We start from the raw sequence: 25,403 nt of genomic DNA, 5'->3' as shown, positions 1-25,403 counted from the left end.
GCCCAAATCTTCAGCTGCAGAGCTGACAGAGAACATGGGATACCCAGCATCCCTTACCTTCTTCCAGTCCCCTGCAGTGGCTACCGGCATGGCCCATTTACCCCTGAGGACACCCATCTGCTGACCCATAGTTTCTAAGAGTCAGACTTTCCTGGCTTCTCTCAGCCCCAGCTACTTTCACTCTGCTGAACCCTTCTTCTCCCCACAGGTGTCATTGCCTTAGCAGACATCTCTTTCAGCTGCAGCTAACAGGTAAGACAAGACCCAGACCCCAGAGGATAAACAAGGATTTCAAAACCTACTGTATCCAATGGAGATGCCCACTTGTGGGTGGAAAGCCACACAGGTGCCGAGGCAAGAGATCGAGGGCATGAGCTGTTCCAGTATAATAAAATATAAAAGAATAGTTATACCAGATATAGACCTTAGATATGATTATATATGAATGTCGTTAATCATTATTGGTGGCAACTACTCTTTATTCCAATATTATAATAATCCTCGCTCTATAATCATAACCAAGGGAAAGCCAGGCCATACAGAGATAGGAGCTGAGGAGACATAGTGAGAAGTCACCAGAAGACAAGTGTGAGCCTACTATTATGCCCAGACAGGGCCACTAGAGGGCTCCTTCGTCTAGCAGTAACGCCAGCCTCTGGGAAGACACCCATTGCCAAGCGGACACGTGACCCACGTGAACTTACCTATCATTGGAGATGGCTCACACTCCTTATCCTGCCCCTTTGTCTTGTATCCAATAAATATCAGCGCAGCCTGGCATTCGGGGCCGCTGCCGGTCTCCGCATCTTGGTGGTAGTCGTCCCCCGGGCCCAGCTCTCTTTTCTTTCATCCCTTTGTCTTGTGTCTTTATTTCTACAATCTCTTGTCTCTGCACACGGGGAGAAAAACCCACCGACCCTGCGGGGCTGGTCCCTACACCTACTGTACAGAGACAAAGAAGTAGAGACATATTCAACTCGCCCAACAACATTGTATCCCAAAACAATGTCCTCTCTGCCCCTCATCATGGAATTCACTGTCTCTCACCACGTGGGCAGGTGCTTCCAGGGTCTCACAACAACAAGAGGCAATGCACACTTTAACATACCACTTCAGCAAATAAAGTGGTGACAGTTTACCTGCTTACATAAAGTTTCTTAAAAGGTTTTCCCAAATCTCTCCCTGAAGAAGACAGAAAAGGCTTTCCCAATTGTGAAACATTGGCCTCCCACCTTTCAAAAAAGTACCCATGAATAGCCGAAACAATCTTGCCAAAATAAATTGTAGGACTTGAACTTTCTTATTTGAAATCTCACAAAGGAGTACAATCATTAAAACAGAAGCTGCTGGCAAAAGAATGGACATAAAGACAAATGGGATAGAGTTGAGAGTCTAGAAATAAACCCTCACACTTATGGTCAATTACTCTTTGAAGAGGGTGTCAAGACAATTTAATGGAGGAATAATTCTCCTTTCAAATGATAGTGCAGAAACAACTAGATAACCACATGCAAAACAGTGAATTTAGATAACTCTGCCACCCACCATATCAAACAGTTCTCTAAAAAATTGATTAGTGAGTTAAATATAAGACCTACAACCACAAAAACATCTTAAAATAGACAAAGGTAAATATTGATGATGTCAAATGTGCAATGGATTCTTAGATATGATACAAAAGCATGAGAAACAAGAAAAATAAAGAGATAAATTGGGCTTTATCAAGATGTGAGCCTTTTGTGCATCAAAGGAAATTATCAAGAAAATAATTAATAGACACAGAATGAGAGAAAATATTTGCAAACCACATATAGGCAGTTTTCATGTCCAGATAATATAAAGAACTAGCTACAACTCAATAACAAAAGGACAAACCATCCAATTTATACATGGGCAAAAGACTCAAATAGACATTTCTTCAAAGAAGATATACAAATAGTCAAGAAGGACATGAAAAGATACACAACATCATTAGTCATTAGGAAAATACAAAGTCAAAGCTGCAATGAGACACCACATCACACCTACAAAACTGGCTACCATTCTATTAAAATGTTAAAAAACAAGTAGCAACATTAGGAAGAATTTGGAATCCTCATACATTGCTGGTGAGAATATAAAAAGGTACAGCCATTAGGAGAAACACTTTTGCTGTACCTCAAAAAGCTAATCATAGAATTCTCATTTGAAACAACATCCATTCATAGGTATATACCCAAAGAATTAAATCCAGGGACTCAAACAGGTACTTGCATGGGAATGTTGATTGCAGCATTATTCACAAAAGATAAAATATGAAAACAATCCAAGTGCTCATCAACACATGAATAAATAAATATGGTGACACATACAACAAAATGTTAATCTGCTATAAAGAGGAATGAAGATCTGACACCCACTGGAACATGCATGGGCTTTGGAAACACTATGCTAAGTGAAACATGTCAGAAAAAAATAACATAATTGTATAATTCCATTTATATGAAACATCAAGAATATGCAAATTCATAGAGATAGAGTAGAGATGGTCATGGTCTAGGGTGGAACATACAGGGAATTATTGTTCAAAACATACAGAGTTTCAGTTTAAAATGATAAAAATTTCCTAGGAAAAATAGTGGTGATGGTAATTTAACACTGTGTATGTGGTTAATTTCGCTGGATTGTGCATTTTAAAGTGGTTAAAATAGCACATTATTCACAGAACTGTGAAAAATCGATTTCTATTATTTAATTCACCTAGGCTGAGGTGTTTGTTATGGCAGCTGAAGCCCATGAGTACATCATCTGACACAGTGTTTTCAGTGAAACGCATCAGCTTTTCAATCAAGTTAGCTGGAAGCTCCTGCCCCAACAGAACCAGAGGCCCCAAAACAAGAGCTCCAGCAGGGGCTCAGCCAGCACAGGTCCCATAGGGCAGCCTCAATGTCAGGCCCTGGATGGCATGTGAGGCCACAGCGATACAACCACAGCGTGAAAATGTAAGTATTTTTACTACTTACAGACACTGGGGAGCACTCGGCACACCTGAAGACCACAGACACAGAGGTCAGTGAGCCCAGGCAGGGAGGAGAGAAGAGACCGGTAAGCCAATGGCTTTATTAAGTTCAGGCTGTTATCTGACAGGTTTCCAGCAGGGAGCTTTAATGGATGTGTTCAAAGCAAGCAGCAAACACTGGGACCAGGAGCTCACGCTGTGACTGAGCGGTGGTCACTTTAAATGTGAGGGCGAATGTCAGAATGGTCAGTTTAAAGAAAGCAGCTGGAGAGAGGGGAGCCCAGAACACCAAGCAGGAGAGATGCCTCTAAGATTTTATCTCTGGCCACCAACTGGAGCCACTTGAAGCAGATACAGTATTGGAAACTGCCATGGTGACCAAGCCCTGCTTCTGATTTGAGGCAAATAAACTTACACCTTAAAAAATGAATGCCAAGGCAACATGACACTATGAGCATCATGACATCCAGGGACACCAGCAGGGTGTGGTGCTGTGCCCTGGAGTCAGAATCCTGGGTTCTGGTCCCTGGGAGTGAGAAAATGAAAATGATTCGTGCCTCCCCCCCCGACATTGATCTTCCCACCCTGCTGCTCCCTCTTCTGCTCCCAAGCCCATGTGCAGTGCTCAGCCCCAGACATCACCGCCCCCAGGGTATACACAGTGTCGCCTACTGCACACAAACACAAACTCACAGAAGGTGACAAAAATCTGCGTTTGGGAGATCTGATTGTGAAAGAGGGAGAACACTGAATGTAGAGCCACAGAGGCTGGGACTGACGGGGCTGGAAGGTGACGGAGCTGTAACATAACATATGTTTGACCGTGTGTGTAAGTGTGCAGATCCATGTGGAATAAAACATACAGCTTGGCCTGGGATTGCTGGCGTTCACACTTCCCTCCCTGTCCACCAGTGGGTGACAGAGTCCCTCCCAGCCTGGAGCCTTCCCAGGGGATGCCAACGTCCCTCAGTGGAACCCACAGCCCAGCACGGTCCACCCTCACCAAGGTCACTCCAGCCCAAGTCCTCAGCGCCCTCCGTGCTCCCCACACAGACTCTGTCAGCTCCTCCCTGACCTGGCGGCCGCCAACCTAACACCACTCCCTCTGCAGGTAGCTCCTGCCCCACACACCTGCTCCTTCCCTGGGCCCAGCTAAAGGCATCTCCCAGGGCAGTGCTGGTACACAAGATGCCACACTAGGCGCTTTCCCCTGGTGACCTCCCTCCATCCTCATCAACTCTTTCTGTCACTGCTCCCTAAATGCCCGCCCCTGCTCCATCTGTCCTGTTCTCTGGGGCATCCCAGGCCAAGCCTAGTGCTGACACAGAACAGCGGCTGCCTGAGGGCCCACAGCCTCCCCGGGAATCAGCCAGGCACCCTGTGACCTGCCTGCCCGCTGCACCCCGGCGGGCTCACAGCGCGTGTGATGGTCACACACAGGCACCATCCGGGATGTGGCCACCTACCCCCAGCTGTCCCTTGGGAAGACAGACCTCTCCTGTGTGCTTGAGGGGAGAAGGGGGGTGTTATTGCTCTTTGCTCCCAGAACACAACTCACCCCCACCCGCCCTCTCAGGTGTGAGCAACGTCCCTCCAGACAGGCTCTCTGGCCACTGCCTGTTCCTCCTCTACAGACAGCAGCTTGGCCAGGTCAAAACCCTCAGGACAGACCCCTGGGTATGTCAGCACATGGAGGGCTGAGCCCATCATGGCCACGGAGTAAGTCGGGATGAATCTCTCCAGCTCTGAACCCCTGCTCTGTCCCAGGCTCCCCCTCCTGCGTCTCAATGAGCCATGTCCCGCGGGGTTCCTGGGTAACTCCCCACTTCCTCCTGAACCACCACGGGGAAGGTGTCGTGACCACAGGACAATCAGCTGGGCAGAGAAGAGAGGACCTCAAAGATGGTCAGGAAGAACATGAGAGACCCTGAGCTCCAGCTCAGCCGCCAGACCCCAGGGACCCATAGAGTGACCGAGAACTGTCCCTTTGACTATGGGACTCACAGCCCCCACTGAGCAACCAGCACAGGCCTCTCCTCCCAAAAGACATGAGAGATTCACCCTGCACACCTCCAGGAAGGACAGTTTCCTCTGAGACACCCAGGTCCTGAATGTCCATCTTTGGAAGCTGCAGCCAAGCTAGACACGATTACAGAAAGGAAGGGTCCCTCTCACCAGGCAACACACAGCTCACCCGCAGCACAATGGGACATCACCGTGACAGGGACCTGGTGCAGCTGCAGCCTCCTGCACTGAAGGGGAGAGCCAGATGGGGATGAAAGAGGGCAAAGGCCGGGAATGTGCACCCCGACCCAGAGCCATGGGGACAGCAGGAGGCTGAGGCCCCGGACTGTGCTTGCCCAACCTGTAGGGTATGTGTGTGACTGTGTGGGTCTGTGTGTGTCTCTTCTGTGTGTGTGTGTATGTGTGTGTCTGAACAAAGTGTGTGTTGAGGTTTGGTGAAAGAATCACTGCTGAAAAAGGCAGAGCCTCCACAATTCCCAGGGACCTGAAACACAGACAAAAGGAAAAACAGAAGGAGGGACAAGGAGGCAGGACTGAGAGAGGAGGGGACAGAGAGGTGTCCTGGGCCTGACCCCGCCCATGAGCTTGAGAAGTGCTCCTGCCGCAGGAAGAGGCTCAGCGCAGAAGGAGGAAGGACAGCACAGCTGACAGCCGTGCTCAGGAAGCTTCTGGATCCTAGGCTCATCTCCACAGAGGAGAACACGCAGGCAGCAGAGACCATGGGGCCCCTCTCAGCCCCTCCGTGCACACAGCGCATCACCTGGAAGGGGCTCCTGCTCACAGGTGAGGAGAGAACTTCCTGGGAGAGGACAGGAGGAGGAAGCAGAGACACTGCATGGGTTCTCCTGGAGAGGATGGGGTTCCAAAAAATAAAAGAAGCCAGCAATTTGGGAGGCTGAGGTGGGTGGATCACGAGATCAAGAGTTCAAGATCAGTCTGGCCAACACAGTGAAGCCCTGCCTCTACAAAAATACAAAAAATTAACCAGGTATGGTGGTGTGCTCCTGTAATCCTAGCTACTCGAAAGACTGAGGCAGGAGAATCACGTGAACCCAAGAGGCAGAAGTTGCAGCAAGCCAAGATAGCGCCACCGCACGCCACCCCGGGAAACAGTACAAGACTCCATCTCAAAAAAAAAAACAGAAAAAAAAGAAAAAAGAAAAAAAAGGAAAGAAGGCTCTGTTGGAGCCTGGATAGGGGAAAATACACCAGAGAGGGACAGGGGTCAAAACAGAAAAGCCACATTGAACCGGAATTGGTAAGAGGTAGGAAAATCTTAAGTGTTCTGTTTTCCTGATATATCATCAGAGGACACCACATTTTGAAAAATGATAATAATAACTATATCAGGTGATACTTCAAATAAAAACATAAGCAGGGCATGAAACACTGTCCTCAGCAAAAAACCTCAACAATTGGGGGAAGAAAAACAACCAGGGCATGGAGGGCCCTGAGAAATCTCACATATACAGGAGTCTGCGGCCTGTTCCTTCCAGTGCAGTCTGCACTGGGGTGCAACCAAGATCACAAAAGTCCCTGTCCTCACGGAGCTCATGCTGCCATGAGGAGGAAGACAGACATGAAAAGAGATCTAGAATGTGAGGTCAGGTGTTGACAAGAACCCTGGAGGGAGCAGGGCAGGGAAAGGTCAGAAAGGGAAGACCCAGGGTCTCTGAAGGAGGTGTCAGGAAAGACGTCTAAGGATGACCTGATGTGAGCAGGACCTGAGGGCAGTGTGGAGGGGGCCATGTGGACCCCTGGAGAAGAGGATTCCAAACAGAAAAATGCCAAGGTCAGAAGTGTTGAAGGAATGGGGGTCATGCTGCTGACCTTGACCTAGTAGGACAGTAGGACACACAAACATACACACACACAAACATGCATGCCCTTTTTGTGTGTCTGTGTTTGTGTGTGTGTGTGTGTGTGTGTGTGTGTCTTCAAGGCTAAGGATTGAAGAGACCTTCTCAGGACCCAGGGCCCCATCTTTTCACCCCAATACATAGGTCTCAATATTAACTGATGCTCTCTCCACCTCCTAGCATCACTTTTAAACTTCTGGAACCCGCCCACCACTGCCCAAGTCATGATTGAAGCCCAGCCACCCAAACTTTCCGAGGGGAAGGATGTTCTTCTAGTTGTCCACAATTTGCCCCAGAATCTTCCTGGCTACATGTGGTACAAAGGGAAAATGAAGGACCTCTACCATTACATTGTATCATATGTAGCAGACAGTCAAATAATTATACCTGGGCCTGCATACAGTGGACGAGAAACGGTATATTCAAATGCATCCCTGCTGATCAAGAATGTCACCCGGGAGGACGCAGGATCCTACAACTTACACATCATAAAGCGAGGTGATGAGACTACAGGAGTAACTGGACACTTCACCGTCACCTTATACCGTGAGTGATTCCACATGATCCCTGGGTGTTGGAGGGCAGGGATCATTTCTACTTCACACACACAGGATTGTCAGGCATGGACTGTGCCTGTGTCCCTCTCTGCATTATGTCCCAGGCTGGGGTTTGGGCATTTAGTGCAGGACATACACAGAGGAGAGAAATTTCAGCCGATCAGAATTCCTTTCCTGCATCCAGACCCTGCAGACAGTTGCTGCAGAGGAAAGACAGTCTGATGCAGGGACTCAGCAGCAGGAGATCAGTCTCAGCCAAGCACCTCATGCCCTCTTCATAAATTTCACCCTAAGACCCTGGAGAACTGAGTAGGGCTTGGCCTGAGGGGCCCCCTGAGATACTCTCAGAGAAGCTCAGTCCTAGAAGCCTCAACCCCAGACCCCTGTCCCTAAATCCTTACTCCAGATAAAGCTGAGGAGCCTGTGCCAGGGCTGGGCTGTGGCTTCTTCGGCAGTGCTTACTGGGACTAAGGATTTACCAGCTGTCTGAGGACTGTGTCTCCTGGAGCTGCTCACCAGCCAGGGCTCAGCCCTCAGAGCCTCATCTGGGCAAGGACAGAGTTTTCTTCACCTGAGACTCAGAGTGGAGAGGACAGAAAGACAAGCTTTGTAGACCATCAGCCAACTGCCTTGGGAGGCTTAGGACAGTCCGTAGAACGTCTAATGTCTCCAGAAGCAGAAGAGAGAAGATGTACCTGGTAGCATCTTGTCCCCAGGGATCTGACCTAAAGGTGATTTCTCATGAAAGGAAATCAATAGTAAATGCTGTTTGTGTGAACATCTCCACTGTGCCAAGCATTAGGTCAGGTGACTGTGAAAAATTTAAAATTTATTCACAGATAGCATGAAAAGCCACAGTCCATTTGCCATTTAGCTTATTTGACTGAGAGAAAACTGAGGCACAGGAAGGCACATTCACTCAGCCAGAGTCACACAAACACAAAGGGGAGATCAGGGTCACATGAGGTCTGTCTGCAGCCACAGGCCCATCCTCTCCTCCACCAGAAGTGAGGGCTTACTGGGTTCCAAGGACCCCATAGTCATTTATTGGCTCAAATCCTCTCTTCTTAGGCATCCAAACCTCAGAGGAGTGAGAGCAAATGGTCAGCTGACTAGTCTGTACCCCAGAACTAAATCACCTGCCTCAACCGTCAGAGTCAGTGCAAAAAAACTGTCCAGGCCTCCCCCATAGATCTTCACCCCCATCACTGAACCTGAAATCCTGTCTTTCCCAAAGTGTCCATGTCACTGTTATGAGAGGACCAAGGAAAGGACCTTGTTTTCTTTCTGCGCTCACGCCCTACACTAGCACAGGCCCAGTGAGAGAGACACACTCAGGAGCTCTCACATAACAAATGAAGGAATCGAATGAAGAATCGAATGATCCAAAACCTCTTTAGAGATGGGATCTTGGATGCAGAATCCTAGGAGGTTCTAGCCACACCTGTCCCTTGTCCTTCAGAGGCTGACACCCATGTTTTATCCCCCCACTACCTCTTGCCCCTAAAGCCACCCCGCCTCGTGTAACTCTGAAGCTCTTTGGCCACCGGAGGGTTCTCGGGGCTCCTTGGTCCTGGACTGTGGAACTGGGGGCACCTGGTCCCTGGGGTCTCTGAAGTCAGTGTAGCCCTCACTGCTCACTGCCATGGTGTCTCTGCCTCTCTCTGCTTCTCTCTGTCCCTTATCTTCCTCCCACTTCATTCTGACTGGCAAGCCCTGTCCTGCACAGCTTCTTCCTCCACCCCTAGGCCTTCTGCAGACCCTCCCTCTAACTAGGCTGGCTGTTCTGTTCCCTTCCCGCTAACACTGTGGCCTGGCCCACCTCCCAGGAAATAGGAAAGGTGCAGAAATCACTGGAGTTGCCACTCCCGCCAGGCTTCATCTCGAGCCAATGTCCCCAGGTCACTAAGAGAATGACCTTCCACTGTATTCCCATCCAGGGCTCTTTCCCTTTGTGAGGCTGACCTGTGGACAAGACCATGGGACAGGGATAGGCAGTTCCTCCATCCACTCTTAGAACTGCCAGACAAGTTCTTCTGGCCTCCTGCACATACACACAAAAAAAATTATTGAAATGGTGATATGTAGTCAAGAAAGATTATAACAACTCCAAGTCTGCCAAACAGGAGGACGGAGGTTTATTATTCCTCAAATCAGCCTCCCCGGTGGATCAGGGGTTAGAGATTTTCAAGGATAGTTTCGGGGGCACAGGACTAAAAAATGAGTACTGCTGATTGTTTGGTGATGGAATCATGCGGGCAGAGGGAAATGATCTGTTTGTGCTTGAATCCGCTACTAGGTAGGGACCACATGACTGGCTGAGCCATTAGTCATAGGTATGGATGAGGTCAGCCGGTTGCCAGAATGCAAAAGAATGAGACACATCTCAAAAGACTAATCTCACGTTCTACAATAGTGATGTTATCTACAGGAGCACTTAGTTACAAACTTTATAAACTCTGGCCAAATGACAATTGAGCAGTCAGGGATTATAGAAACTGTGCTACATTTTAGCAGAATTCAGTTCCCTCCTATCATCTTAATCTCATGGTCTTTCACTAGTTTTACAAAGGCAGTCCCTGGGCAAAGTAAGGGTGTTAGTTTTATGGAGGAACTATTCTCATTCCTGCTTCAAAGTTAAACCATAAACTAAATTCCTCCCAAGGTTAGCCTGGCCTATGCCCAGGAATGAGTGAGGACAGCCAGCCTGAGACTAGATGCCAGATGGAGTCAGCCATGCTAGTTTGCTGTCTCTGTTGTAATCTTTGCTCTGACTCACCAGGCTTTCAGAGGCTGGACAGGTCTGCAGTCCCCAAAGCCTATGGGCTCATTTCACCCGTTTCAATCGTGACTCTATCCTCAACCTGCTATGGAGCTCACATTCTCTGGTCACTTCCTAGAGACTTCTGGCTTCCTATCAGGCACATACCAAGCTTGAAATTTGTCACTCGGTTCTAACACTAAGTAAAAAGCTGAACAAACTCAAAAGTCAACAACTCGCTAAAATCCCTCAGAGATGGCTGGGCACAGTGGCTCACACCTATAATACCAGCACTTTGGGAGGCCGAGGCAGGCACAAGGTCAGGAGATAGAGACCATCCTGGCTAATACGGTGAAACCACATGTCCACTAACAGTACAAAAAATTAGCCGGGCGTCGTGGCGGGGCCCTGTAGTCCCAGATACTTGGGAGGCAGAGGCAGGAGAATGGTGTGTGAACCCGGGAGGCAGAGCTTGCAGTGAGCTGAGATCATGCCACTGCACTCCAGCCTCGGCGACAGAGCAAGACTCTGTCTCAGAAAAAAAAAATGCTGTTAGAGAAATGAACAATGCTTTTGATGCTTACTGGTAGACTGCACACAGCTGAGGAATGAACACCAAGCTTGAGGATGTGTCAACAGAAACTTCCAAAACTGAAACAGGAAAGTTCAAAAAGAGTGGGGAAAAAAAAGTGGAACAACATATTCAACTTCATATTTAATATTTTATTTTGACAATAGCAATTTTTAAATTTTCTAGTTGTGGGACAACTACAAAGGCTGTACCATACACGTAATGGGAATACTGGTGGTTTTGGGGACCAGTTGGAGGTGGCCAGGTGGGTGCTATCTGATGGTTTCACTGCCTGTGCCACATACAACTGTTTCCTCATGATGATGCCGTTTTCATACGTTGGAGTTCTTCGTGTGGAGAGACACACGAGCCATTGGCATCTCACTTAGACTCTTCCTAATTCACACAAACGTAAACTCCAGTGGTGTTTCCTGAGCTTAAGAGAAAATGAAGAAAGCATTTTACATACCTGTTTTGGGGTCCTCCCCATTTTTCCTAACTCTGCACGGAAATTAGAAGCAGGGAGTTCTTTCTATATTTACTAACATAACACACATCGCTTCTTTTAATTTGGCATCATTCCTCCCTTTATGTAATTGACGCACTGACCAGTTCTGTCCTTTTAACGAGACTCTCTCTACTTAAGGAGTTGCTAATTTCAAATCACCTTTGGCATCTTTCTTTGAGCATCATGTGATCCTGCTGGAATTCACGGCACACCTCAACCTTATTTTAGTCTCAAGAGAAATACTACCAGCAATTGATCTTAGATGTTTGAACCATCAGTAAAAATTTCCACTTATGAAAACATTTTAATGTTTCCTCTAAATTTTTTTTTGTTACTGGAGTCAGAACATGACATGAGGTCTAAACCCCGGACAACTTTTAATGGGAAAATTCCAGTAGTACAAATTGAGCATCCCAAATCCAGAAATCCAAAATCTGAAATGCTCCAAAACTCAACACTTCTGAGCACAGGTGTGACGCTAAAAAGAAGTGCTCACTGGCGCATTTTGGATTTTAACTTTTTCAGATTTGGGATGCTAAACCAGTATATATACTGCAAATATTCCTAAATAACAAAAAAATGAGAAATCCAAAACACTTGGTTTGAAGCTTTCTGCATAAGGAGCACTTTATCTGTATGAACTATAGGCATGAGGCTGTACAGGAGATCTCTAGATGAGATCTCCTCATCCTGCATAACTGAAACCGCACACCCACGGAACAACGCCCTATTCCCCTGATCCCAGCTCCTGGAAACTACTATTCTACTCTCTGATTCACCCTGGAATCCACTGATATGAGGTACATAGAGTAGTCAAACTCAGAATCAGAGAGTAGAATGTCTAATGAGAGAAAGTATCTGCAAGACTTCTTCCCAAATATTGGTCTAATATCCACCAAACACATATGGTCAATGAGCACCAGACTTCCATTATCAGTTCATGTTCGCCCTTTCCACCACTCAGTTCTGCATTTGCAAACATCCTCATGTATTTCTAGAAAGATGCACATGGTCCTCACCTGATCTCTACAGGGGGAAGGGAGCATCATGGACCCAGAACAGGGAACATGGTCTTGGTCCAAAGCTATCAGCTCTTGCCTGTCCCCTTCACTCTTTGTAGGTCATTTCTTGGACTCTATCTTTAGAGATCACTGGCTCAAGTCTGTCACTATGAGACACCTAGGAAAACGGCCGCAACTTGTGGCTCCACTGCCTGATGACTGAACTGACCTCCAGGCTTCATTCTGGTCTCCCCTGTGTTATTTCTGCTGAAGTACCCAGTCCCAGGCCAGGCTTTCCAGTACCCAAAGGGCTAAAGGACAATGGGAAGTTCCATCATCCATCTCTAGGATGTCCTTGGAAAGGGAAGCTGCAGAGAAAACATACCTCTGGGGGCAAAGTAAGACTGAAACTAAGAAGATTCCAGCACTGCATGCTCCAAGTGAGGACCACAAGGTGGGCCAGGCAGTTGGAGACGGAGGGACTCAGAGAGGAACCAGGGGCTGTGACTGCTGGTCCTGTGTCTTTCCATGACCCAATGCTGCTGCTCGATTCACACTTAAGAAAATCTGTGCTTCTCCCACATAAAGCAGGCACCCTCACAATCTCTGAGCCCTCAGATTGCCATGCATCTCTCTTGTAACACACACACCTGCCATGGGCTTTTAAGGACTTGGGTGGGCTGAGAGGTGGCAAATGCCAACTCCGATTGAAAAATGTCTTTGGAGAAATCAAACGTGCCACACAGGTCAATCTTCTGTTTTCTGCACAGTGGAGACTCCCAAGCCCTCCATCTCCAGCAGCAACTTAAACCCCAGGGAGGCCATGGAGGCTGTGATCTTAACCTGTGATCCTGAGACTCCGGACGCAAGCTACTTGTGGTTGATGAATGGTCACAGCCTCCCTGTGACTCGCAGGTTGCAGCTGTCCAGAGGCAACAGGACCCTGTTTATATTTGGTGCCACAAAGTATATTGCGGGACCCTATGAGTGTGAAATACGGAACCCAGTGAGTGCCAGCCGCAGTGACCCAGTCACCCTGAATCTCCTCCGTGAGTATCTTCTGTTTCTCTGGGAGCCAGGCTGCCATCCCAAATACGCATGGCCAGAGGCCAGGCCTCTCAGTCCCTCTCAGGTCCAAGTACAGAGACCTTTACCCCTGGACATCAAAGCTGGCCATGACTTTCTGCCCCAGGCAAACCAGAGTAGGCCTAGGCTTGATCAACAATAGGAGAAAAGAGGCTGCTCCTGTCATGGAGACTCAGGCTCCACAGCTTGTGATGGGAGAAACAGGTGAATGTCTCAGGCTCCAGATCAGTGAACACAGCCGGGATTTGGCTGGGACTTCAGTGTTGCGACTTGGCTCACAGGGTCACTGTGGCCTTTCCACCGACCAGGAGTTTCCCTTCCCTCTGACAATATCACCTGTGACTTTATTCTCTTTGCTCCAGATGGCCTGGATGCCCCCACCATTTCTTTCTCATACACCTATTACCATACAGGGGAAGTCCCCAAGCTCTCCTGCCTCACAGACTCTCACCCACTGGCAGAGCATTCTTGGCTGACTGATGGGAAGTTCCAGCAATCAGCACAAGTGTGCTTTATCTCCCAAATCACTAAAACATACAGAGGAGTCTAAGTCTGTTTCATCCATAACTCAGCCACTGGTAGAACAAATCTCATAATCAAGAGGATGATAGTCCCTTGTAAGCGGATCCCTGGAGCATTGGCAATATGTGTTCCAGTGAAGTCTATCTAGCTATCAGGGAAGAGCCACCTGCCCTCTACAAAGGGAGAGGGAAAATCAAAACCCAAGACAGGGAATATGTTTCTGCTCCAAAACCACCAGCTTTTGCCTGTCCCCTTCACTCTTTCTAGATCATTCTTTAGACTGTACAGTAACAACGAACAATCTCAAAGGAAATTAAGAGAAGAATTTCAATTCACATTAACATCAAAAGGAATAAACTATTTTGGAATAAGTTTAACCAAAAAGGTCAAATGATTATACCCTGAAAACTACAAAATATTGCTGAAATAAATTAAAGACGATATCAATATATGGAAAGACATTTCATTTTCATGGATTGGAAGAATCAATATTCTTAGAAAGACAATAATACCCAAAGTGAGTTGCAGATTCAATGCAACCCCTACCAGAATCCCAGTAACATTTTTTGCAGAATTAGAAAACTCTGTCCCAAATCTGACCTGAAAGGCTTTTATTAATGACTGCCACAACAGAAACACTGAGAAAAAGATGCAACCACAAAAAGGTGGAAAGTTCTGATGACATAGAAAATAGCAATCAGCCTTTCTCACATCCCAAAGCCTTCAAAAATATATGAGTGCAGCATGGCCAGTATGGAATTGACCAAAAACTAATCACCAAGCTAGAAACGTGGTGACAGAAAAAAAAAGGGCAAGAATATATTTGGCTTATCACCACCCACTTTTGCCTACTGATCTGATGCTGAAAAGAAATGCTCACTGAAGCATTTTAGATTTTGAATCTTTCAGATTTGGGATGCTAAACCAGTAAGTATATGACAAATATTTCAGAATCAAAAAATGTCAGAAATCCAAAACACTTTTTGTCCTAAGTCTTATGCAGAAGAAATACTCAATCTGTGTGAACTATAGGCATCAAGCTGTACAGCAGATCTCTAGAACCTCCCCACCTTGCATAACTGAAACTGCACAGCCATGAACAACTTCTGATTCTCCCCACTCCCAGCTCCTGGCAACCAGCAGTCTCTTCTCATATTCACTCTGGAATCCACTTACATGAGGTCCCTAGAGTAGTCAAAACCACAGAATCAGAGAGTAGAATGTCCAACGAAAGAAAATATTTCTAAAACTTCTCTCCAAATTTGTCTCATATCCATCAAACACACATGGCCCATGAGGACCAGATTTCCAGCAGTTCATTCACACTCTTTTCACCAGTCAGTTCTGCATTTGCAAATGTCCACATGTATTTCTGGAAAGATTCACATGGTCCTCACCTGCCCTCTGCAGAAGGAGAGGAAACTTAAAGAACCCAGAACAGGGAACATGGTTCTGCTCCAAAGCCACCAGTTCTTGCCTGTCCCCTTCACTCTTTCTAGATCATTCCTTGTACTCTGCTCTATCTTTAGAGGTCACTGGTTCAAGTAACTCATCATGAAACACTTGCAAAAAACTGCCCCACCTTGTGCCTCCACTGCCTGATGACTGAACTGACCTCCAGGCTTGACTCTGGTCTCCCCTGTGTTATTTCTGCTGTAACATCCAGTCCCAGGCCAGGCTGCTCAGTATCTTCAGGGTTTCAGGACAATGGGAAGTCCCATTATTACTCATCTCTAGAATGTCCTTGGAAATGGAAGCTGCAGAGAAATCACATCTAGGGGGGCAAAGTAGGATGGAATTTGGAAGGGGCCCAGCAGTTGCACATTCCAGGTCAGGAACCCAAGGTGAGCCAGCCAGTCAACTGATGAGGGAGGGACTCGGAAGGGTACCAGGGGCTGTGACTCCCACTGACGTGTCTGTGCATGACCCAAAACTGCTGCTCAATTGACACTTGAGAAAGTCTGTGCTTCCCTAAGACAGAGCGGGCGGTCTCACAGTCTTTGAGCCCTTAGATCATCATGCATCTGTCTTCTGACACACGCATCAGCTATTGGCTTTCAAGGACTTGGGTGGGCTGAGAGGTGAGAGATGCCAACTCTGATTGAAGGATGCCTGTGGAGGAATCAAAGGTGCCACACAGGACAATCTTCTCTCTTTTATCCACACAGCGAAGCTGCCCAAGCCCTACATCACCATCAACAACGTAAACCCCTGGGAGAATAAGGATGACTTAACCTTCACCTGTGAACCTAACAGTAAGAACCACACCTACGTGTGGTTGCTAAATGGTCAGAGACTCCCGGTGAGTCCCAGGGTAAAGCGTCCCATTGAAAACAGGATCCTCATTCTACCCAGTGTCACAAGAAATGAAACAGGACCCTATCAATGTGAAATATGGGACCAATATGGTGGCATCCGCAGTTACCCAGTCACCCTGAATGTCCTCTGTGAGTATCTTTTGTTCCTCTGTGGGCCGGGCCACCAGCTTAAATCCAAACGACCAGAGGCCAGGCCTCTCAGTCTCTCTCCGGTCCAAGTATAGACACCTTTACTTCTGGACATCCAAGCTGGCCATGACTCCCTGCCCTGGGAAAACCTGGGTAGGCACAGCCTTAACCAAGAATATAAGGGGAGGGGACGCTCTTGTCATGGGAAACTTGGGGCCCACAGCTTGTGATAGGAGAAACGGGTGAATACCTCAGGCTTTGGCTCAGTGAATATAGAGGGGGTTTGGCTGGGACTTGAGGGTGTGTCTTGGCTCAGAGGGTCACTGTGTCCCTTTAAGAGACCAGGAGCATCCCCTTCCATCGGATGACATCACCTGTGGCTTTATTCTTTTTGCTCCAGATGGTCCAGACCTCCCCAGAATTTACCCTTCATTCACCTATTACCGTTCAGGAGAAAACCTCTCCTTGTCCTGCTCCTCAGACTCTAACCCACCGGCAGAGTATTCTTGGACAATTAATGGGAAGTTTCAGCAATCAGGACAAAATCTCTCTATCCCCCAAATTACTACAAAGCATAGCGGGCTCTATGCTTGCTATGTTCGTAACTCAGCCACTGGCAAGGAAATCTCCAGATCCATGACAGTCAAAGTCTCTGGTAAGTGGATCCCAGCATCCTTGGCAATAGGGTTTTCGGTGGAGTCTATCCGGCTTTCAGAGAAGAGTCAGGAAAACGTTTTTATTCCCAGCCTGTGTCCCATAGGCACAAGCAAATCCCAAAATCTCCTACTGAACCCTCCCAATTTGTCTCTACAGACTCTCTCTTCCTTGTTTTTCTATTTTCTCATGTCTAACCTTGTGTCTGCCCTGAGAAAGGTAGGGAGGGGGCTTTATCAGCCCTGAGCCCTATGTGGTAAAACAGGCTTCACAGAGGGCCAAGGAGAGTCCTCAAGATCAAGTTGTTTCTCGCTGTCACCAACACATCCCCTTCTGCCACGTCTTTGTTTTCTTGTACCTATTCCATGAGCTACAAGGAACATCTGAGGCTTTGAAACAAGCTCACGCTTTTCCCCAAATGAGAGGAGGAAGCCCCTTGGGTGAGGAAGGAGCAGCTCAGACTCTGCTTCCTGCTCTGCTCCGGGCTCCTCTGGTGACTGGCCCTGCCTGACTCCACCTGGGGTGGGACCAGCATGTGTGGAGAAAGAGCCCTGGTGGCCTGTCCTGAATTTGGCTAAATCGAGCTGCCAGTTGAAGCCAAGCCTCCCATGGGCCAGGCTGCAGGGAAATAAGAAGAGAGGGAGCCTCAGGGCAGACTCCTGAGCTGCGTCCTGGCTCTGAAGTCACCGGCTGTATGAAGCTGTGGGCACAACACGTGGGACACAGCACAGAGGACAGTGACTGACGCAGTGCTGGAGAAATAGGGAGATTTGCCCCTGGGGCTCTGCATGGCAGGAAAGGGGCAGTGCCAAAAACTGTGTAATTATAGAGAGGGTAAGACTACCAGACACTTTATATATATCTAATATAAGACTTACCATTAACTATTTCTAAGTGTACAATTTAGGGCTGTGTAACCATCACACTATCCATTTCCAGAACTTTTTCCTCTTACCATATTAAACCTCTGTACCCAATAAACAGTAACTCTCACTCCTTCTTCCCCTAACCCTTAGCACCTACCATTCTACTTTCTGTCTCTATGTAACTGGCTATTCTAACTATCTTTTATAAATGGAATTATATAATAATTATCCTTTTGTGTCTGGCTTATTTCAGTTAGCATAATATCTTCAAGGTTCATCCATTTTGCATGATGTATTGGAATTTTATTCCTTGTTAAGGTTGAATAACATTTCAATGTATAGATACACCTCCTTTGCCTACCCACTTACCTTTCAATGGACTTTTCAGTTGTTTCCATTTTTTGTCTATTGTGAGTAATGCTTCTCTGAACATCAGTGTACAAATATTTGTTCAAATTTCTTTCAATTCTATAAGGAGCATGTCCAGAAGTGGAATTGCTGGATCAAATGGTAATCTATTGTTTAATTTTTTGAGAAACAGGCACACCACCTTTTACAGTGGCTATAACATTTCCCATTCCCATCAGCAATGTACTAGAGCTCCAATTTTTCCATCTACTTGAAAACACCTGTTGTTTTTTGTTGCTGCCATTGTTGTTGTTTATCAAAGCCATCCTAAAGTGTGTGAGGTGGTGTAACATTGTGGTTTTGATTTGCATATCTCTAAGTATTCGTGATGCTGAGTAACTTTGCGTGGGCTTATTGGATATTTGTATATCTTCCTTGGAGAAAACTCTATTTTAATCCTTTGTTCATTTTTTAGTTGGGTTTTTGGAGGTTTGCTGTTGTTGACTTGTAGATTTTCATGTATTCTGGAAATTAATTTCTTATCACACATATAATTTGCAAATATTTGTATCATTTCATGGGTTGCCTTTTTAGTTTCTTGATAATGTTCTTCGATATATAAAAGGTTTTGATTTTTATGAAGTCCAATTTATCCATTTTATTTGTTGCCTATGCTTTTGTTGTTACAACCAAGAAATCATTCTGAAATCCAGTATCATGATGCTTTTCTTCTAAGAGTTGTATAGTTTTTGCTCTTACATTTAGATCTTTAATCTATTGTGGGTTAATTTTTGTACATGGTTAGGTAAAGTTTCCACTCTTCTTGCCCTTCGATATCCAGCTTTCCCATTGTCATTTGGTGAGAACACTGTCCCTTCCCCATTGAACGATCTTGGCACACTCGATGAAAATCATTTGGCCATATATGCAAGCATTTCTTTCTGGGCTATTATATTTCATTAATTTCTATGTCCTCCTTTATGCCAGTACCACACTGTATTGATTACTGGGGCTTTGTAGTAAATGCTGAAATCAGGAAGTGTGAGTCCTCCAGCTTCATTCTTCCTCTTCAAAGCTGTGTGTCTATTTAGAGTCATGAGATTCAATATAAATTTTAGGACAGATTTTTCTTTTTCTGCAAAAATGTCACTGAGATTCTGATAGGAATTGTATTGAATCTGCAGCTCACTTTGAGTAGCACTGTCCTCCTAACAATATTAAGTCTTCCAATTCATGAAAACAAAATGTCTTTCAATTTATTGATGTCGTCGTTCATTTCTTTCAGCAATATTTTGTAGATTTCAGGTATAATCATTTCACCTCTTTGGTTAAACTTACTCCTAAATATTTTATTCTTTTTGATGTTAATATAAATTGAAATTTTTTTCTTAATTTCCCTTCAGATTGTTCATGGTTAGTGTTTTGAAATACAACTGATGTTTGAATGTTGATTTTGTACTGTGTAACATTAGTGAATTTATTTCTTAATTCTAATAGGTCTGTTCCATCTTTAGGATTTCATACACATAAGTTCAAGTTATCTGTAAACAGGAATAATTTTACTCCTTCCTTCCAATTTGAATGTCTTTTTTTAAATTCTTGTCTAATTTTTCTGACTAGACCTTCGATACTATGTTGAATAAAAGTGTCAAAAGCAGGCATCCTTGTCTTGTTCCTGCTCATACAGAGAAAGCTTTCAGTCTTTCTCCATTGAGTATGATGTTAGCATTGGGTTTTTCACATATTGCCTTTATATTGAGGTGGTTTCCTTCCATTCTTAGAATGTTTTTATTATGAAAAAATATTGAATTTCATCAAATGCTTTTATTGATTCAATCTTATTACTGATTATAGTTCTATTCATATTTTTATGTGTTTCTAGGAGTTTGTCTACTTCATCTACTTTATCCAATTTATTGGCATACAATTATTTATAGTACTTTTGTAATCATTATTTTATTAGAATTGGTAGTAATCTCTTCATGCTTCATTTCTTTTTTTTGTGTGTGTGAAGAGATAGACAGGCTCTCACTCTGTAGGCCAGCCCAGGACGGAATACAGTGGTGTCATTATGGCTCAATGCAGCCTCAACCTCCTGGGCTCAAACAATTCTCCTTCTTCAGCCTCCCAAGACGCTAGGACTACAGGTGCATGCCACCATGCCCAGCTAATTCGTTTTTTGTTTGTTTTTTTTTTTTTTTTTTTGTAGAGACAGGGTCCCCTCAGGTTACCTATGCTGGTCCAAACACCTGGTCTCAAGAAATCCTTCTGTTGTGACCTCCCAAAGTGCTAGTACTAAAACATGACCCACCATGCTCGGAGTCCATTTTCATTTCTGATTTTAGTAATTTTAAACTTTTCTCCTTTTTTCTTGGTCAATCTGGTTAATGGTTGTCAATTTTGTTGATTTTATTTTGAAGAATCAACTTTTGGTTTCATTAATTTCCTCTATTTTTTTTTCCATTCTCCATTTTATTTATATCCACTCTAATCCTTATTATTTCCCTCATTCACAGTGCTTGGGTTTAGTTTGTTCTTCTTGCATATCCTGAAGTATTCAAGTAGGTTGTTGACCTGAGATCTTTCTTCTTTTTTAATGTAAGAGTTTACAGTTATAAATTTCTTGCACAAGACTCAACTTCTCTGAACCTCTGATTCCTCCCCTGAAAATTGCAATGAGAGTGATTTCTTCATACCATTATTTTAAAGGTTTAATGCAGTCAATGAAACAAGATGCCACACACAGAGAAACCAATGTCAGCTGCTATATTACTACCATCATCATTAGCCTTGAGGTCAAAGAGTCCTAGAATCAAATCTCAGATCCACCTGTCACTAGCCATATGACACCAGGAAAGTTTTTACACCACTCTAAGCTTCTGTCTTTTCATCGGCAAAATGGAAATAATGCCTACCTGACAGGGTTATTGTGTGGATTAAATGAGATACAGGTAAAGTATTTAGCAAATGGCCTGGCACATAGGAAATGCCCCTCAACTGTACCTACCTTTTTCCGTATGTATATGGAAAAAGAGGTAACACAGAAAACACTAGGACATGGTTACTGACTGCTTATGGGATAGAAAGAAAAAAAAGCTAAGTGCAAAGAATCAAGCCTGGTATGTTAGTTTTTACCAACTGAGATGCACCCAAGATGGGATTAGACATACAAGAAAATTTATCAGGGAAGACACCTGTGAGGGAATGTGGGGCAGGCATGAAGGTAGCATGGGAGAACCCACAGACCACTATGCAGAGCTGAATCCTGTGAAAAAGAAAGAGAAAGAAGTTTTAGGTACCAACGCAGTTCTAAGAGTTTTTACAAGGCTGATAGGGAGTCCTCCAACCAGTCACCCATTAGAGTTAAAGAGAGCCTCAGAGAACTAGGCTTGCTTTCACACCCTTGCTGGGAGCCTGTGGGAAAAAAGCTTTCTGTGCAAAGGAGGTGGTGAATTTGAAATGCACTGACCTGGGCCTTCTGTCAATCAGGTCCCTGCCATGGAGACCTGGCAGGATCTCATTCAAGGCTGCCACAACAGAGACGCTGAGAAAAAGATGCCACCATGAAAAGGTGCAAAGGTGGTAAGTTCTAATGACATAGAAAATAGCAATCAGCCTTTCTCATCTCCGAAAGCCTTCCAAAATATCTGAGTGCAGTAGAGAATTGACAGAGGACTGGTCACCAACCTAGAAACATGGTGAGAGGGAGAAAAGACTGCAAGAATATCATCATCTCCCATCAATTTTCCAACAGAAATAATGTAGTCCTTGAAGAAACAATTCTAGAGTACCTCATGTTACATGCTTGCTCCTGAGGCTCCCCCATGTAAAATAACATCAACTTCTTTCTTTTGTTTTCTTTCCATGACAGCTCCTTCAGGAACAGGACATCTTCCTGGCCTTAATCCATTTTAGCAGCCGTGATGTCATTTCTGTATTTCAGGAAGACTGGCAGGCATGATGGCCTTTTCTCTTATCCTGGTTCCTGCAGGGCTGACTGCCATGCTTGGGAGAGGGAAAAGACTTATTTGCCTGTGTCTGGGACTGGATCTCCTCCTTCCTCCACTAAACTCCTGCTTCTCAGCCCTAATTCCTGCAGTTCCCTTTCTCCCTGGCCTCTATGCTCCCTGTACCCCACTGTCTTTTAGACATAATTATCTCCAGCCTCTGCTCATTTGTTTCTCAGATTCAAATGAGAAACACAATTCCACATGGTGAAACCCTCTTCATTATTTTTAACATCTCTCAATAGTGTAATTCTCTCCATTCCCATAAAGCTCAACCACTTCTCAAAGTATTGCTTGACTTCTTGTCTCCAGACTTTGAAACCTTCCTTGCATATGACTGCCTCATTACCTTTCTAAAATCTAGTTAATTCACTTAATCAAGAATCTCCAGGGCTCTACTCTAGCCTGTTTGATAGAATCTTCAGGGGTCTACTCTAGACTGTTTGATAAGTTCACCTTTCTTCTATTTACTAAGGCTTCTCACTTCCTTTACTTCTACTTCCTAGTATAATTCCTCCATCCTAATTAGAACTGTCTTCCTACACATCCCTACCCCTTCACCCATATAGACATAAAATTCTTAGTTCCAATGCTATGTCTAAAAGCAGAGTGAAATCCCCTCCACCATCTGCACTGCAGACTTAACCACACGTTCATCACAAGCAACATCTGACCTCACGGAGAACAAAGACTTTAGGATTAACATGTGAACCTGAGACTCAGAACACAACCTATGTGTGGTTGAGATCTTTTCCTGATGACCAGTTCATGTGTTTAAAAAAGATACAGAAATGAAGAAGGCAAGGTCCCTAACCTAGGAGACACAAAGCCTAAGACAGGAAATGAGACCTGAAAATAATCATGATACCAAAATAGAAAAAATTGAATGCCACAAGAAATCAGAGAAATCTGATGGGAAATAGAGCTACACGTTGGAATCACTGGAAAATGTTTTTAAAAGTGGATGCTCAAGCCCCACCCATTAGTTCCAGTTTAAAGGTCTGGAGAGGGACCCAGGCATTGGTAATTTTTAAGTCTTCCCTGACACTACTAACATGTAACAAGGATGGAGAACTCTTGTTGTAATAGGTAGAACTTAAAACTAAATCAATGATTTTCAGCTGGAAGTACTGGAATTACCTAAGGACCTTTTTCAACACACATAAGACTATACTTTTTTGGCCCTATTTATGAATGGGCTACACCAAGAACTCAGTAATCCAGTTGAGAAACAGAAGCTGAATGGAAAACCCAAATTATCTGATATGTTAAATTATGTAGAAAGCATTTTCGAATAAGTGATAAGTGATGCTAAACCTTCTCTAAATAATAGTTATGGGAATGTTAATAATATGAGCATTCTAGGCTGGGCACGATGGCTCATGCCTGTAATCCCAGCACTTTGGGAGGCCGAGGTGGGTGGATCACGAGGTCAGGAGATAGAGACCATCCTGGCTAACACGATGAAACCCCGTCTCTACTAAAAATGCAAAAACAAAATTAGCCGGGTGTGGTGGCAGGCACCTGTAGTCCCAGCCACTCAGGAGGCTGAGGCAGGAGAATAGCATGAACCCAGGAGGCGGAGCTTGCAGTGAACTGAGATCGCACCACTGCACTCCAGCCTGGGTGACAGGGTGAGACTCTGTCTCAAAAAAAAATTTTTTTAATGAGTATTCTAAAAATTATATGAAATTTCTGGAAATCAAATATGTTATCATAGTGTCATATACCACAGAAGTAACCAGATTTCTATGTGAGCTGTGTCTTTACCATAATAAACTCTCATTAGATTTTTAACCATAGTCATTTTAAACCTTTGTCCTTCCCAGACAGTTGCTTTGATTCTTCCTCAAAGTATTTACAATCAGCTACAGTCCAAAATTGCTTTTTCTTCAAGGAGATTTATGGAAAAGACTCTGACAAGGACTCTTGAATACAAGTTTCTGATAACTTCAAGATCATACCACTGGACTAAGAATTTTCAAAATTTTAATGAACAGGCTGATACCTTCATGAAATTCAAGACAAAGAAGAAAAAAACTCAATGTTATTGGACTAAATAATCAAAAGGATAATGTCCTCATAATTTTTTATTTGAAAATGTGCTGATTCTTTGAATGTTTTATTCTCCAGATTTATGAACTTTTTTCCTTGAGCAATTGGTAAAGAATACTTTTGTAAACAAAAATTGAAACAGTTGCTTTTGCTCCCTATCTGAGTGCCTCAGAATTGGGAAACTATTCATGAGTATTCATATGTTTATGATAATAAAGTTATTTTCACAAGTTCAGTAAGAATCCGCTCTCTTTATAACAAGACACGTTTGAAAACATTGGTTATATTACCAAGGCTTTGACTGGGATGTTATATTTGAGAATATACATAGAATAAACCCATAGGGAATGCAGGCAAAGTCTGAAGTTGGCCTTGGTTTGGCTTCCTAGTCTCAAGAGGCTTTTGGAAGTTTAATCTGAGATTCTTATTAAAAACTTCTAGCAAAGCGAAGTTTAAAACGAGCCTCTATGGCCCATTGCTACTCTTGCCGCACTTAGGTAAAAAATCTGGGCAAGTTCGGTAAGAGTCAACCTATTTTGCAAACAAATTCATCCTACTGGAATTGTCTTTGGTAAAAATAGAGGCTCCTATAGAGAGAAAAACTACGTTGAAAAGAAAAACTGTAGTACACCTGTTACCAGATTGAACCACTGTTCATTATCTTTGAGTATTTATAATCCACTGGTAGACTGGACTGGACCCTGAATTATTTTAGTTCTTCCCATTCAATTTTCTCCAATGAAATCATTAGGAACAAGAGCGGCTCTGTTCCTGAAGCCATATAAGCTGGAGGTGGACAACTCTATGTAAATTTCATGGGAAATCCCTCGTGACTGAGGTGTGGGCCACTAAGAGCTCACCAAATGTTCAACACCGTAACTTAGAGGCACTCAAACTGCAAACCACGACAAGTTGATGACTTTACACTGTGGGCAGCTTTTCTCAAGATGTCAGAACAAGACTATCAATCATGATGAGACTCTTACCTCTCTTAATTTGTCCTTGCTTATGCCTGTCTCCTTTGCTTCCCAGAATAATGCTGTACTTAGGATTTCACAAGAAGTAGCTTCTGAGAGTAAGTTAACAGTGTCAGATATATCAGGTCAATCACATTTTTTTTTTTAAGATGGAGTTTTGC

General features: G+C 44.6%; 2 protein-coding genes across 8 annotated transcripts in view; both read left to right on the top strand.

The window, feature by feature from the left end:
- Positions 1 to 5,616: 5,616 nt before the first annotated feature.
- Positions 5,617 to 24,500, top strand: LOC100599558 (pregnancy-specific beta-1-glycoprotein 6-like). Of its 7 annotated transcripts, none has more exons than XM_030797116.1 (6): positions 5,617 to 5,806; positions 7,063 to 7,428; positions 16,057 to 16,335; positions 16,736 to 16,990; positions 22,075 to 22,158; positions 24,108 to 24,500. In XM_030797116.1, exons 1-5 carry the CDS (start codon positions 5,743 to 5,745, stop codon positions 22,116 to 22,118), a joined length of 1,008 nt encoding a protein of 335 aa, XP_030652976.1. In that variant the 5' UTR covers positions 5,617 to 5,742; the 3' UTR covers positions 22,119 to 22,158; positions 24,108 to 24,500. The 7 variants fall into 7 exon arrangements, with proteins under 7 accessions (XP_030652976.1, XP_030652977.1, XP_030652978.1 ...); XM_030797117.1 differs by having other exon boundaries at positions 24,040 to 24,500; XM_030797118.1 differs by lacking the exon at positions 16,057 to 16,335 and adding an exon at positions 13,051 to 13,329 and having other exon boundaries at positions 5,619 to 5,806.
- The window catches only part of LOC100604542 (carcinoembryonic antigen-related cell adhesion molecule 8), a 108,577-nt gene continuing 88,836 nt past the window's right edge, over positions 5,663 to 25,403 (top strand). The window contains exon 1 of the mRNA XM_030797140.1: positions 5,663 to 5,730. The gene's annotated coding sequence lies outside the window, so the exon portion shown is untranslated. The remainder of the gene's footprint in view (positions 5,731 to 25,403) is intronic.

This window comes from Nomascus leucogenys, chromosome 17 (genome assembly GCF_006542625.1).
Source record: "Nomascus leucogenys isolate Asia chromosome 17, Asia_NLE_v1, whole genome shotgun sequence".
Taxonomy (NCBI): domain Eukaryota; kingdom Metazoa; phylum Chordata; class Mammalia; order Primates; family Hylobatidae; genus Nomascus; species Nomascus leucogenys.
This window is presented reverse-complemented; position numbering and strand designations above follow the sequence as displayed.

Coding starts and splice junctions, on each gene's coding strand:
- LOC100599558 (XM_030797113.1), top strand. CDS start 5,743: ATGGGGCCCCTCTCAGCCCCTCCGTGCACACAGCGCATCACCTGGAAG. Junction 5,807..7,062: donor GAAGGGGCTCCTGCTCACAG/GTGAGGAGAGAA, acceptor TCCACCTCCTAG/CATCACTTTTAAACTTCTGG. Junction 16,336..16,735: donor AGTCACCCTGAATGTCCTCT/GTGAGTATCTTT, acceptor TTTTTGCTCCAG/ATGGTCCAGACCTCCCCAGA.